Here is a 15,407-nt window from a genome sequence, read left to right on the forward strand (position 1 = left end):
TGTTCTTTTACTTTGTACATGTCTGTTTACCTGTCCTGAAGGGACTGTCGCTGAAATACCTTTCCCTTTTCACGAATGTGACCTACCGAATTAGATTATTTACCAGATTTGCAATAACATAAGCAACTTGGGGGGTGCCACATGTGGAGCAAGATCTGTTAACTGTTCTGGAGCACCTAAATCGTTAAATGTTCTTCTGTTCGTTATGTATTGACATGGATAATAAATAATTATCATTTGTTGACATTAGATCAGAGTTTTTAGATGTCAGATTATTGATAATGAATAACACACAATTACCAATTGATATTGATATCTTGTGTGTACCATTCCATTACATAATTGATAAAATTGAGGGAAAAATTCCAAAACTTTTGTAACGTATTGTTACCATAACCATGATAACATTGTATATATTATAAGTTTTGGAATAGGTGTATTTGCAATTTCTTCTAGGGAAAAGTAGAATAATTGTTCTTTCTCATATCAAACAAATAGGAAACAGCTGTCATCATCCGGAACGTACAGTATTTTTTTTGTATCTACAAACGTGCATTAAACTTGGTTTTACAGCTAGCCGAACCTCTAACTGATATGATGCATTCAATTATATTAAGTTTAAAAGAATGTATCAACAAAACAATCATTTGTCATTTTGGGGCTATTTATAGTCGATTATGTGGTAAGGACATTGCCCATTTTTGAAGGCCGTACAGTGACATTTATGTCTGTGTAATGTGGTCTCTTGTGTAGAGTTGGCTTATTGGCAATCATACCACATCTTATTTTTTATATGTAATTAATCCAACATATTTGGTTACAGCAGTCATCATTGTGTTTTAGTTGTTATTACTAGACCTCACATAATAATGGAAACAAAGGAACCAAACAGGCTTAACATAACTCTTTGACAAAACAATAACGAAAAGAATACAAACTTTATCAAAACACAATAGCACAATAACACAACGGCGGACTTAATTCATATTTAATATGCTTCAACTTGTTTTTCTTTATTGAAAATCATTGTGGGATATTTTGTAAAACGATTTGTTAACATAAGATTTGTGGTTGAACAATGTAATGATAGTTTTGTTAGATTTAATTACAGAGAATGAGATATCTTTTAAATTGTTCGAAAGTTCTTTCGGATTGACATGAATACACATACGCAAGTAAACAGTTTTACATTTTTATATAGACTGCGTATATAATTTTTAAAATCTAATTCATTTGTAGAAATTGCTGATTAGCCGGCATTGCACCGTTGAATGTCGTGAATTTATAAAAAAAATCAGGGTTAACCAAATACCGCTCTTTATTTCCTGGACATTATAATCTGACTCAAATATATACTGTTAAAGACGTGATATGCCTGATGAAGAAAATGAGAATGAGTCGAATTCCTCGTTATCTTAAGATTATAAAACCGACTTTATTGAAAACCAAGTGCTAAATTTACTTAAGAAACAACGATTAATGGGATGCAAGTTCACAGCTAGTTCGTGTAGACGACATTCTTGTACAATAATGTTACTTAGTAATATCAATAGCAATTAAGAAAAAAATAAAGTGGGGGTTGTTGATTCATCAGTTTATACAAAATTCAACAATAAAGTCTGTTTGTCTTTTTTATTGTTAGTCATGGCGTTGTCAGTTTATTATCGATTTATTGCGTTTGAATGCCCCGCTGATATCTGTCATCCTTTTCATTCACTATTGCATTAATCGGGAAAAAGGAAAAACAAGTATTTACATCTAATTTTGATCCTTCATTACATTTTTGTAATACAGTCATTTATTCAGACGTAATGGAAGTCAAGGTAACCGTGTTTTCATCCTCGAAAATAAATTACTCTTCTTATCAACGTGAACAATAATCTACTTTTTGAAATGTTCTATTTCAGAGACTTTTCTATGTCCTTTTTTCACTTTATTTAAGACTAGTATTCTGTAATTTCAGTTAAGTTGTGGTAGATTTGTATTACTGTGATCAAGGAAAAACCATCGCAAATAGAATCCTTCCACAAAGTTTGTTTTACTGGCATAACTGCACATGACCATTCCTGCATTGATAAAAACAATATTCTGTTGGTGTTGAGATAATGAACTAACGTGGTTTATGAGTTTCACAATATGGTGTGCGAAAATGGAACAATTACAGCCCAATCCTTTCGATGTATGTCATTACCCCGTTATTATCTTGTGATTGGTTAAAAACTGTATCCGTTGTTTATTTGTATCATTTCTTATACAGCTATAGCAGGGAATGGTTTAGTCAATTGAAGGATAGAATACATCAACAACGTCGCAGTTTTCATTTTTCTTCATGCCCATGTTGACGTTAATGTAGTGACAATGCATGATTATCACACCTTTTTTCAGGTTAGTGTTTTGTGTGTTTTTGGTTGTAGCTGACCATTTGAGAAAGTTGTGCTTTTTTCCAATGTATTTTGTAATAATTATGCGTTAAAAGACTAACATCAATATTTAGTGGTTTCATAATGAGTGGAAATGGGCGATCGTTGACCTGCCAACAAATACTGAATACTCACAAATGTATAACTTACCACTCGGACTGTACACAATATACCCAATAATTTTGTATACCTTATTTCGGTGTCGATGTGGCATGCGGTATGTTGGTAAGACAGAACGGTAATTCAACACACGCAAGCATGGTCTTCGAAGTGACTACATCAACGAGCCAAACTGCCCGGTAAATTGTCATTTGAGTTCACCTGGGCACGCCCAAGCTAATATCAAAAACCTTATCATCAAAATCATAGACGACAACGAGGGTTGGTCAAGGGCAGACAGACTTGCTCAGGAAAGGTTTTGGATAATTAAGCGAAAGACACCTTCCTCACAGGGAAAACATGAAACATAGAATAAGTCACTCATTTTCCCTACCATCACTCATTTTCCTACGATAGATATATGAAGATGTGGTATGGGTGTCAATGAGACAACTCTTCATCTAAGTACCAATTTTATAAAAGTGAACCAGTATAGGTCAAGGTACGGCCTTCATCACGGAGCTTTGACTCACACCGAACAGCAAGCTATAAAAGCACCAACAAAATTTACTAGTATAAAACCATTCACACGGGAAATCCAACTTTCTAATGTTTATAAACACGACAAACGATAATCACTTATGAACCACCTAAACAGACGACAACCACTGAACGTCAGACTCCTGACTTAAGACAGATGCAACAATTGTAGCAGGATTAAACGTTTTAATGGTACCAAACGTTCTCCCTTTTCTGAAACAACAGTATAACATCAAAACATAGAAATTATGGAAGCCTGATATACTGGAGACAAGTGATAGTAGGTGCTACTATCACTTGTCTCCAGTATATCAGGCTTCCATAATTGACTCTAACAGTTTTAACTATTTTTTTTAAATTATACCAGTTTAAATTACAAGTTCTATTTGTAGGGTGAGGGATGAACAAGTACACAGTCAAATTTAATCATTTAACCTTAGTCAAAATTGAGTATTATTTTTTTAATCATTATCAAACTGCTATGCATTTTGCATTTTTAAATATACAATTAGCTTTTAAAAGCAGTTGGTTTGAGAAATTCTGATAAATGTAACAAAACAATACCTTCACTGACGCCCCTCATTTAATACATTTTTACGGACATAGTGTTGGAATTAGTGGCAATATTTTACAATTATATCAGATGTAAACCTCGGTTTTTATAGAGTATTTTTAAATGATGCAACTAGAAACCAGTGATTGATTTGAAAACGGCAGGAACAGCTGTTTTGGAAAACCGATTGTATTTGTGTAATTGATTTAAGCCGTTTTGTAACTATATTGTTCTAGACATTTAACATTTATATAATATATTAAAATAATCAACTGTTATCAATTAAACGTTTTAACTAAAAGTGCACATAGCTTATTAGTATGTAATTATTTTGTGCTAACAAGTATATGTAATTCTGAACACGTACCAATTCCCTCAGAACTTGATATAAAACTTGTAACATTAAGTTAAGTACACTATTAAACATTCAAAACTAATAAAGTCATATGACGATTGTTCACAGGTTTATCTCGATAAACGAATTTATTGTGTCTGAATAACTGATAAGATAGATACCATTTATTTGCTTAAACTTATCAAATATGTGCATACATTTGATTATTCGTTTTATTAATATTAGTGCATGTGTCTGATGCAGTGAAACACGAACTTAAACGAGGCATGATTCGAACAGAAATTACTGATGATGCTGCCATTACTGTTCCGATATTCCGTGACATAGGGGTAGATGAACTATAGATTGTGTTTAGGAAGGAGGAAAGCTTTAGATAAATATCTATTAATGACCTTTCAAATGCACTAGAGATGAGTGATCACACGCACACACACATATTGTGATCCGTGTATTTACCGATTGTGATACAGTTTTCTGTTTGGTTAAAAAGGAGGAAAAAAAGACTACGTGGGAGAATGATAATTGATCTGCCTAAATCTGCCACTGTTTACTGTAAGAACACACAAACTTTTCAGATGGGGTAAGCGTGGTTAACAAAGCAAGCAATAACTATTAACGCAAAAGGGAAGGCTAATTTGGGCTATTCCCTTTACTTAGCCTAGTCATTTTCAGCATGCAAAACGTACACTGTACTAAGAAACGTGTTTAGGGGACGAGCTTAAAATTGGCTCTACTGCTACCCAGTCCAGGCGCTAATGGATGACGTAGGATCAAAGAGGATCACTTTTAAAAACTCTTTCTTAGGTCTCTCATTTTGCCATAAGCTTGCACATTGTAGATGTCAGGAAGGTTGCCGCAGTTGTTCTCAATGTAGAAAATCAAGCCTCCCGTGCACTGCGTCAATTTTTAAAATACTTTAGTACTGTAGTGATTTAATTTTGTTTTAATCAATCCATCGAAACTCTACTTCGAAGATATGGATGTAGGACTCATCTTTGACATTTACGCCATATAGGTTTTTTTACCGGAAGTGTTAACTATGTACTTAAATATCAACTATAATATATGATAAGTGGTTTTATAGGACAACTTAACATGCTTAAAGCCAAAACATTAATGACCACCACAAAAAAAAAAAAACCAACTGTGTTCACATTTTACAAGAAGTTGAATATCAAAATAATAAAAATACTATATATCTATGTCTGCCATTTTAAATATTGCCAGAAGTAAGTGTTTTTAAGACATATGTCGTATACATTGTATCCCTTAAAAACATCAAAGAAAGGTTCCTGCATAGTTTAATGATAGTAGCAATACGTTAAAGCACATTTCAATCACCCTCTCTAAAAAATAAGCTTATTTTAGTATAATGTCCGACATGTTGGATTTTACCGGAATTAGGGTTTTTAAAGACTTCTAATCTATATTATATATCCAAAAGTAGTACATAATAAGGGTTTGTACCAAATATTATTATAAAAGCATGATACTATTACCTTTTGACATACAAGCCTTCGATATTGGGCCGATTTAAGTATGATGTCCGGCATTTTGGATTTTTCGGGAAGTGAGACATTTTTTTTCAAACGCCTCATCATCTGAAAAAAAAAAGAGAAATAGTTGAGGAAGGTCTATGCCAAATTTCATGCTTGTAGCAGGATGTGCACAATTCGTTTGAAATATGCCTGTATAAGCTTTATTATTCCGTCGGTTTTCATTTAAGTAGTCTACTTTTACTTTCTTAATCACATTACAGCTCGTTTAGCAGTACCATGAAATACATTGATGATGAGTTTATAAATTCTTTACTAACATTTGATAGAACAGTTTTAATTTTTTTGATTGTTTTTTGATTGAGTTAAGTCTGCCAATTGATATTTTATCGTATGTTTTTCTTTGTTGTGATGTTATACTATTGTTTCAGAAAAAGGGAGAAGGTTTGGATCCATTAAAACGTTTAATCCCGCTGCAAATGTTTGCACCTGTCCTAAGTCAGGAATCTGATGTACAGTAGTTGTCGTTTGTTTATGTAATATATACGTGTTTCTCGTTTCTCGTTTTGTTTATATAGATTAGACCGTTGGTTTTCCCGTTTGAATGGTTTTACACTAGTAATTGTGGGGCCCTTTATAGCTGGTTGTTCGGTGTGAGCCAAGGCTCCGTGTTGAAGGCCGTACTTTAACCTATAATGGTTTACTTTTTAAATTGTTATTTGTATGGAGAGTTGTCTCATTGGCACTCACACCACATCTTCCTATATCTAATTAGTTAAAATAACAAGTGGATTAAATAAACGATATTACAAACAACTGACATCAAGTGATGTCAAGAACCTTTATCATGTAAACTGAAAAAAAAGTGTGTGCAATACAACGTCACAGATTCGTATCAGTTGTTGAAACTAGCCGAGTAATTTTTGATTTTGAAACCATATAACGTTTTTAAAGATAATTCAATAAAACACATATAACTTAAAATAAGATAATTAAATAAATTTTCTAATGCATTTTCATGGGTACCATTAATTCAAAACATATCAGTCTATATACCTTAGAAATCTGTCAATCTTATAGTAATCTACAGAAACAAACCGTATTGAATATTACAAATCTCAGATTAGTTGTATGATCTATTGGCAGGTGTGACGACAAATATACCATCTTATCTAACGGGAATTCACTGGGCTGGGAAGTTGAAAGAAAACTGGATATTACGGTAAGTTCATGTTTTAAGGAAGGAATGATACTTTTCTACACGTTTCTCTGATTTCAAATTACTGTTACCACTCTTGCCTTTGAATAGTCTATTGATACAAAACATGTAGATATGTTTCAATCACCTTTTTCAAAAACATACCGCTTGTAACAACACCTGAAATATATAAAAGTCGATGCAAAACACAAGCATACTGTTAAGTAAATATTCACCAGATTTCATACACTTCATGAAATGATACTCGATGTGATGAGAGCGTTTCAATGTTTATGTGGTGCATCAATACAAGGTAATATTAAGTAAAGCGAGGAAAACAAAAATCAAGTTATCAAATTACCGTTATCTAGATCTATCAAATCAAACTAAATATGAAACACCTTTTATACAAAATATTGGTTATCGCCAGTGCAAAACGTTGTTGATGAAGGTAAAGTTAAGTTGCTTTTAAATTTGATAATTTGGGTTTTCAAAAAAGTTCAAACGTTCGCTAGCGTTGAAATATTATAGTAACATCAAATGTAGACATTTGAATATGAATGAAATAATTGATGATTTTGAAATTTAAAGCAAATGATTGTCAGCCTTTTGTTTGTATTTGACAAAGTTGAAATAAATCAGGTTTTTAACAAGTTGTTTATATCTTATATGAAGTGGTGTTCTCTTTGACAAACATTTATATAACAACTTGTCTCGGCATAGCTTCAATGTAAAAAGTAAATTAACCAACATACAAAGCTTAAACGACAATTTAAAACTGAAAGTCCTTGAACAAAAGGCAAAATCAAAGTTCAAATATCAAATAAATGGAAAACACTTGTTCTAAGCCTTACTTGGCACAGGCGTTTCTTTGTCTCTGTCAGTCAGGGATGGGGTAATTGAAAATGTAATGGTAATTAAGTGTAATGCATTACAATTTTCCATGTTATTGAATGTAATGTGTAATTGAGCATTTTTTTAATTACATGTAATGGTAATTTAATTAATTACATTGAAAAAAGCATATAATGCTCAATTACTTATGAATAACATTTCAATTACATATACTTTTATGGTGTTAAAGATAAGGATTTGTGTTTAATAATATAAATTGTAAAATAATACTTGTTTTTCAAATATTGATATCACATACTCTTTCATTATATGAAGTCCATAATTTATACTGAAGTTACAATGTATATTAATATTTTTTTCACCTGCTGATGGGTTTTTTTTTATAATAATTATTTAATTGTAAATTAAAAAAAATGTGAGAATCATATATTAGTGTTCAGTTTTTAAGAAAGATCTTTAAACTAAATATATTTATAAGTAATTAATCACCTTGTTAAACAAAAAACAAAAAAAAGTGTCACTGTGAAAAATCTTTCTTAGATAGTTCATTTAGATTTTAAAATCACTGCACACAATCATTTTGTCAAATAAGTATACACAAAAGGATTATAGAAATAAAAATTAACAGCTGTAAAAACAAACAGCAATTAATCAGATTAAAATGTCCAGGGGCAATGCCACTGTTGCATGTATTTTTTATCTAATTAGCAAAATATTGCTAATATTAAGACATTATACATACATTATTTGTACTAAAAATTATTTTCAATATTGTGACAAGCACACTTTTTGAAATTTTTAATGTAAATTAAAAAAAAAAAAATTATGATTTATGTATAATATCTTTATTTATATTATGTTTAATTTAAATGACTTAATTTCTGAGATGTCAAAATACCCCTTGATGTATTGGCAAGTTAATAGGAACCAATTCCCCCTCCTTTCAATATGGTGATCTTCTGATCATAGAACTTCCATGTTCTGATCAAGCAATATCTGCCACATTAGCTCCTGTCTAAAGACTATTTAGAATTGATGTCAAAGTGTTCAGACCAGAGAGAGGCAGACTAAATGACAAAACATTAAAATAGCTAATGATTATCAAATGCAATGCTTAAACTATGCTTACATGAATATTTTACACATGCATTATTTATACATGTATAATATTGTTAAAAAATACCATGACGAAATGTAATGTGTAATTTAATTAATTACTTTAGTAAAGTAATTGTAATTTAATTAATTACATTTCAAAAACAGTGTAATGTGTAATTGATGTAATTGATCATTTTTGCAATGTAATGTGTAATTTAATTAATTACATTCCAATGTAATTGACCCCAAGTCTGCTGTCAGTGTGGCAAAATTTAGACTTACAGCTTGCTTTTTTCTCACTTGTATAACAGCCGCATAACATTCCATTATATTGACATCAATATAAAATCAAAACACACAGAAATAATGGGTAAACATGTCGAACTATTAGGGACAGGAGTCAACACTGTGTTAAAATCATACTCACTACAGAAATAAAAAAACCCAGCTATGTCAACAACAAAAATAAATCTCGGCTGTTGTCTGCTCTATGGTCGGGTTGTTGTCGTTTTGACACATTCCCCATTTCCTTTCTCAGTTTTACTCTATATACAAATCACATAAGGTGTTGTTATACTAATAGAAGATTGCTTTATATGTCATTGATAGAGTTGTTATGTATTTAATTACAAGCTTTTTTTCATTTTCATAAGACTAAAATAATTCTATATAACCCGAGAACAATCCTTTTGTTTTTGTGTTTCAGAAACATTCAAAAACTTTAATTTATTTCATAACCAAATATCGTCCCTGTTGCATTGTTGAAGAACCATTCACATCATGCATGCCACTGTATATTTTGTCAAGTGATGTCTCAATTGGGGTCTTAGGATGAGAAACATGTTTTCCTCGTGTTTTTTTTATATAAACTCATAACTCATAACTGTAACAATCAAACTCTGATGAATAGTTGCTTCATTAATAATATAACTGAAAATGGTCAAGTAGAGAAAGTAGGAAATTCCTACTAACCTTATACCATTTATATAATTATAACTGTAATAAACGATAATAAGGGAAAGCCAGCATACAAAACAATATAGTATTGTACGTAAGAGGAACTACTTCATGAATCACACTACAAAATGTGTACTTAAAACACTTGGATAACATGAATAACACTGTAGTGTGTCGGCAAGTAATTTTTATAGGCGACATGATCGCCGATGGTCATTAATGTATAATGCATATCTGTTGTTGGATGTATAAGGTTGTAAGATTGAAAGAAACTGATATTTGATTATATACCTAGTTGCTTATCCTTTAGTTTACTATGTTACGTTATGTGTTCTGGTGTTTGACTGTTTGTCTTCTTTTAATTTTAGCCAGGGGTTGTCAGTTTATTCTTGATTAATGAGTTTGACTGTCCCTCTGTTATCTTTCGTCCCTCTTTGATAATCAATAATATATATTTAACCGTGTTGGGTGTGACATCATATCTTTTTTTTTTTTTGAAACCGTATGTTTCTAGTATTATATGTTTTGCCTCATTAGAACTTGTAGAATATCTGCGGTATTATTCAGCACATTATGTTTTTTAAAAGCATAAAACATGTCTAACATCTATTACCACAAACGTTTGTACTGTTACAATTATGAAATGCTGGGTGAGGGTTTTGTTTTCTGTTTTGCAAAAATGGCATTTACAATTATTGGATTTAACTATTCTAAACAGTTTTTACACCGACAAGATAATCTTGTAAGTTTCCAGCTAATTTGATTTGCTTTCTTAGAGGATATTTATCTAAATTTCTCCAGATCTTTTTTTCGAGGTAGTTCCGAATTATACTGAATATTCTTTTTTATTAGACCTATATATTGTTGTTACGAATATTGAATAAGTTTCAAAGATAGGTAATATAGGATCTACTAATGTATTTAGCGCCGTAAATGTTTTAAGTACTTTTAATGTAATAAGTATTTTTTGTCGTTCCAGATGCAGGTTGACGTTTTTTTTTATTTCAACTTCAAACGTTTATAGAATAACTCATTTCAATTTTGTCAATTCTGAAATCCAGTTTGTTTTATCTTCAATGATATTGTTTATAAAGTGGTTTATTTTCTTATGTTTTTGTTTTACATCCCAATAAATTTAATTGCATGCATTTTACTTTTCCGAAATTAGTGAAGAAAATAAGAATTATGTTGTATTGAAATTTATATTTTTGAATAATTGTTGGTTAAGGATATCGTTTATTGGACTTAAGGATGTTCGCTCCTCAGTTTCAAAATAAATAACTTTTCATTAAACTAGTATGTATTGATAGGGAATGAATTAAGAAACAAAAAAAGCAAAAAAATCTAGGGGTCAATGTGCTTGTTTTTGGAGATATTCGCCATTGGAGTTTTTGGCGGGAAAATGTTCTCTCTTGATTTTTCATAGCTTTATCATTGACCAGTTAAAGTTCTAAAATACTATTGAAAAATAAATAAAATTTTATAAAACTTTTACAAATGACTTATAATTATACATGTAGCGATTTCTAAAAAGAAAAATGGGGGTTCATGGGCAAATTTTTTAAGGCATTAAAATGGATAAAACCAGAGGATTCCGAAAATTTGACAAAAACTCCAAAACATGACAAGCAGACATCCTTAGTTAAAAAAATATCAAATAATATTTGATATCAAGTCTATTTAACCATCATTTGGCTATTATGTTACAGATATCGGTTTATGATCCTAAAAACTTTGTCTAACTTTTGATTTGTATAGATTTAGAGTTTTACTGACCCCCATCAGTTGATCCTTTAATTAAAATATTTTTTCTCTTCCTACACATTTTTACATGATGTTGTTCATTTCTTTCTTATCTTTCGGGTATTCCTCACATTTAGATTCCAATTCTTACCGTCGATACAATCAATGATTTTGATATTAAGACCCAACCCTTGAATGTAATATCACGAGATTTCCAAACCTCACAACACGCATTAAGGTGACTTCCGATACTAAGGGAGATAACAACATTTTACTGATGTAAAACTGGTTCCCGTTTAAAAATTTAGGATATATCGCCTGTATATCTAGGTCACGGTAACAGTTCCGATGTCGTCTGTTGTCAACGTGTGTAAACAACTTCCAAGTTACAGCTCATCGCTCAGAAGAAAGGAAGGTTTATCATAAAGGATAAATGCATGCGTTCTTTAAAAATAAAAAATATGAATAGCTTCAGCCTGAAAGTTCACACAGTCTTAAATGATTCTCAACTTATAATATCATATGATATAAGTTTTTGAGAGTTGGAGAAATTCGGCGTCCGATCACAGACAGTGATGTTTCGTTTGACGGAACCTGGAAAGAAGGTCGACGGCTAGCTCTGATGATCACCTAGCGCAGAATATGTTTGTTAAGATGCAAAACTGTCCCCTGCGGATACTGTCTGTGAACGGAAATACGACCTTCAAGGCTTGGACAAGGAGGTGGAGGCCGTGGAGCATTTTGTCCATACCATATCGTTGTAGCTGCAGTGCATGTAACCTGCATATCATGTGTCACAGTGTAGAAACGAGGGGGAAAATGGGACTGGTGGATTTGTTATCAATTCAAAAGCTGCACATGGTAAGAGAGTTCAATTTTCTCTTTATTTATATATTCTCTTTAGACTTTACACATTTTACTGGTTGGAGAAGGTGTATGGTTTCATGTCTTGAATAAATGAACCTGCCCCACACCTCTCTTTTTCTTTCTTTAATTCCACTCTATTATGGTCTGGGGTTTATGTGGTTTGAGGGTAAAAAGCTTTATTTTGAGGGGAAGTGCTGCCCAAATTTTTTATGAAGCTGGACTTAGTAATTTTTCTGGAATTTTGCCCCTGGAAGTTATTTATCATTTTTGCAATGTACACAAAGACATCTATACATAAGGGGCTTTTTAGTTTTGCATCCAAAAGGAGAGGATTATTTTGTAAATACTTATTTGGTAGCAATTATATAACCATAAATAAAATTAGAATTGAAAAAGTAAACAATTGCAGTCACAATGATTCATTCACAAAAATAATGTTTTACAAACTCAAAATATTAGTTTTCTTTATTTTATAATCAGAATTTTCATACGTATCGTTGTTGATGAAATACAATAAGGAGGCGGGGCTTATAGGTTAGTTGGGGTCATTGACGTATAAAGCTTACGTTTATACGTATAGCTTTATCTGTATAGTAAAATAGCTGATTGCAGTATAATTGTATATAAACTACTTCTTGTTGAAATACATTAAAGCAAATAAAAATTGTGTTTAAGCTCCTCTTTCCCAACAGACAAGTAACATGCTCTCATCAGTTCGTATTACATCGTATGTGGTTTGTCAATTGACAGTTTATTTTGCCACTATCGTATTTGTGCTATATTGAATCAAAAATGTGTCCTACCATCCACCTTGGTAATTTACGTAGCTTCACAAAAATAATTAAAGTACAGATAATATGCAGGAATGGTCTAAATTAAATAACTTTATGAGAACCGTTATCTTACATTTGTTAAGGCACAATCTAACAACAACTTTAATGAAACACCGTATCGGGCAACTGCTTTTATGATCTTTTTTCTTGATTTTCTTCGCAATAGTTTGAAAGATATATCATATTCTTAAAAGCAAAAACCCATAAATCTTATTAAACTTATCATGGTAAATTCTCTAGCAGCAATAATCCTTAAGCATATACAGTAATAACAGTTTCCAATTTGTTTTTTTTACACTTATTATTAGCACACTATAGATAAGGAAACACTTCCAGGGGTGAAAATCATTAGAATTACACTATCTTTATGCACATACGAGTAAGTATAAGAGAAAATAAGTCACGGAAATGAAGTTGTAAATCATCTTAGATAGTAATTTACAATTTTATCATATTCGTGCTTTTGGCCAAGCAAAAACAACCTTATCTGATGTGCAGTAGTTGTCGATTGTTTATGTAATGTATACGTGTTTCTCGTTTCTTGTTGTTTTATATAGATTGGACAATTGGATTTCACGTTTGAATGGTTTTACACTTGTAATTTTTGGGCCCTTCATAGCTTGTTTTTCGGTGTGAGCCAAGGCTCTGTGTTGAAGGCCGAACCTTGACCTATAATGGTTTACTTTTATAAATTGTTATTTGGATGGAGAGTTGTCTCATTGGCACTCATTCCACATCTTCTTTTATCTTTTAAACTATAGAACATAGACATGCATCGTGGAAAAACCTAGAAAGAATCAAAATCGCCGAAAATTTCTGTCAAAACTGGGTCAATAGTCCGACTAACATATTTTTGTACTTTTGTTCGTGGTGTCACATTATTTTGTCAGCATATGCTGAATATTAACTTTGACAAACATCGCCGTAAACGACTCCATACTCTAAATGTGAATTTTCCAAGTCAGTAGTCTGCGTTTTAGTTGTTTGTTGTTTACTTTTGCGGTATACGTATTTAATCTGTTGTTTAATAATTAATTATGATGTTGAACGTTGGTTGATCTATTGAATTATTTCTAATTTTACTTCGACGGTGTTTAGCCTACTTTCTGAAAAGCATTATGCTTGTTGTGTTTCTTATTCTGATTCAGAAACGTCATTAATCTTTGTTAGTTGCCTTGCTTTTCCCCCAGTTTTATTCCAGATGTGCTCGTTTATTGATGCAGTATCAATCTGTGTTGATTATAATACAGCCACTTGTCGACATTTATGTGTTGTTATTGTTATTATGTTTACAAAAACAGATGTAATATGATCGCCAATGGCCATACTGTCCCCATAACTTCAAATTATCTGGATGTAGCATTTATTTGGAACCTTACGACCTTAAAAAATGAAGAAAAAACCCTTTACTTTTCAGTTGTTTATGGTGTCGTTGACCTTTACGGAAAATGTTGCCAAGTTTCTATCATTAACAAAGGTAAGCTATGCATACATTTCTTACAAATATTTATCAAAAATTAACCAAATGATCTGTCTATTGAACTCAGATGGACTGACATGAGAAACTAACGATAGTTTAACAACAAAAAATTCAAAGAAATATAATAGCACCAATACTGCCCTCATTGAAATCGCCAGTCATGTATCTGAAATAGCATTGTATCACACTTCAGTCAAAATTTATAGAATTGCGTGTGATCGTTTGCATTCACTTAGACTAATTTAATAAGACTGTCACAAGATTTAACAATGTTCACCAGAAAGTAATTATCTGACCTTGATGAAAATGTGTTAATGAAAAAAAAAACACGTTTAGAATAAGCATTATAAAAGCCCTTAATAAATTGCACAGTTCTATCGTAGAAATTAATTTAACATGTTGACCGTAGAGCAGATTATTGCAGTTAAAACTCTAACAATAATTCCGTTCATCTTTACTTGTTGTGTTTTGTTTAGCGGTATGTTACTTATTTCCTGTCTGCGCTGACGAGAGCTATAAGATAGTTTTATTTATAACGTTTTTCCTTTGTTTTTATCATCCTTTTTTATCTCCAGGTTCTTCATATTATGATTTATATTTCGATTGCGTTTTTAATAGTTGAGCAGCATACAATTGAAATTATCTCCCTTATACCATTGACCTAATACAAAAATATCAAATTTAAGTGTCTTCATAGTCCGAATATTTTTATTTTTTCACAGTTTTTGATTAAGTATCTAAAATATATTTGTTTGATATTGTCCTAATATTGAATTTGTATATACTAATATGTAATATTGCAAAATCAGGATAAATTTGTTAAACAGTGTTCAAGTGTCCTAATATGGAATTTATCAGGTCAATAAAATGCATATAGGGTTTGGCGTCGCCTCACCCGAGATGCATTTTATTG

At 31.5% G+C, this 15,407-nt stretch overlaps 1 protein-coding gene across 4 annotated transcripts in view; it reads left to right on the forward strand.

The window, feature by feature from the left end:
* Nucleotides 1–15,407, forward strand: part of LOC139498337 (neuralized-like protein 4) — a 226,625-nt gene that overhangs the window by 35,734 nt on the left and 175,484 nt on the right. For 3 of the 4 annotated variants that reach the window (XM_071286711.1, XM_071286708.1, XM_071286714.1), the window contains exon 5: nt 14,432–14,491. The exons of the other annotated variant lie outside the window; for it this stretch is intronic. In XM_071286711.1, coding sequence (XP_071142812.1) covers nt 14,432–14,491 — 60 coding nt within the window. The remainder of the gene's footprint in view (nt 1–14,431; nt 14,492–15,407) is intronic. 4 annotated transcript variants of the gene reach the window in all.

The sequence above is a fragment of the Mytilus edulis genome, chromosome 12, assembly GCF_963676685.1.
Source record: "Mytilus edulis chromosome 12, xbMytEdul2.2, whole genome shotgun sequence".
Lineage (NCBI taxonomy): Eukaryota > Metazoa > Mollusca > Bivalvia > Mytilida > Mytilidae > Mytilus > Mytilus edulis.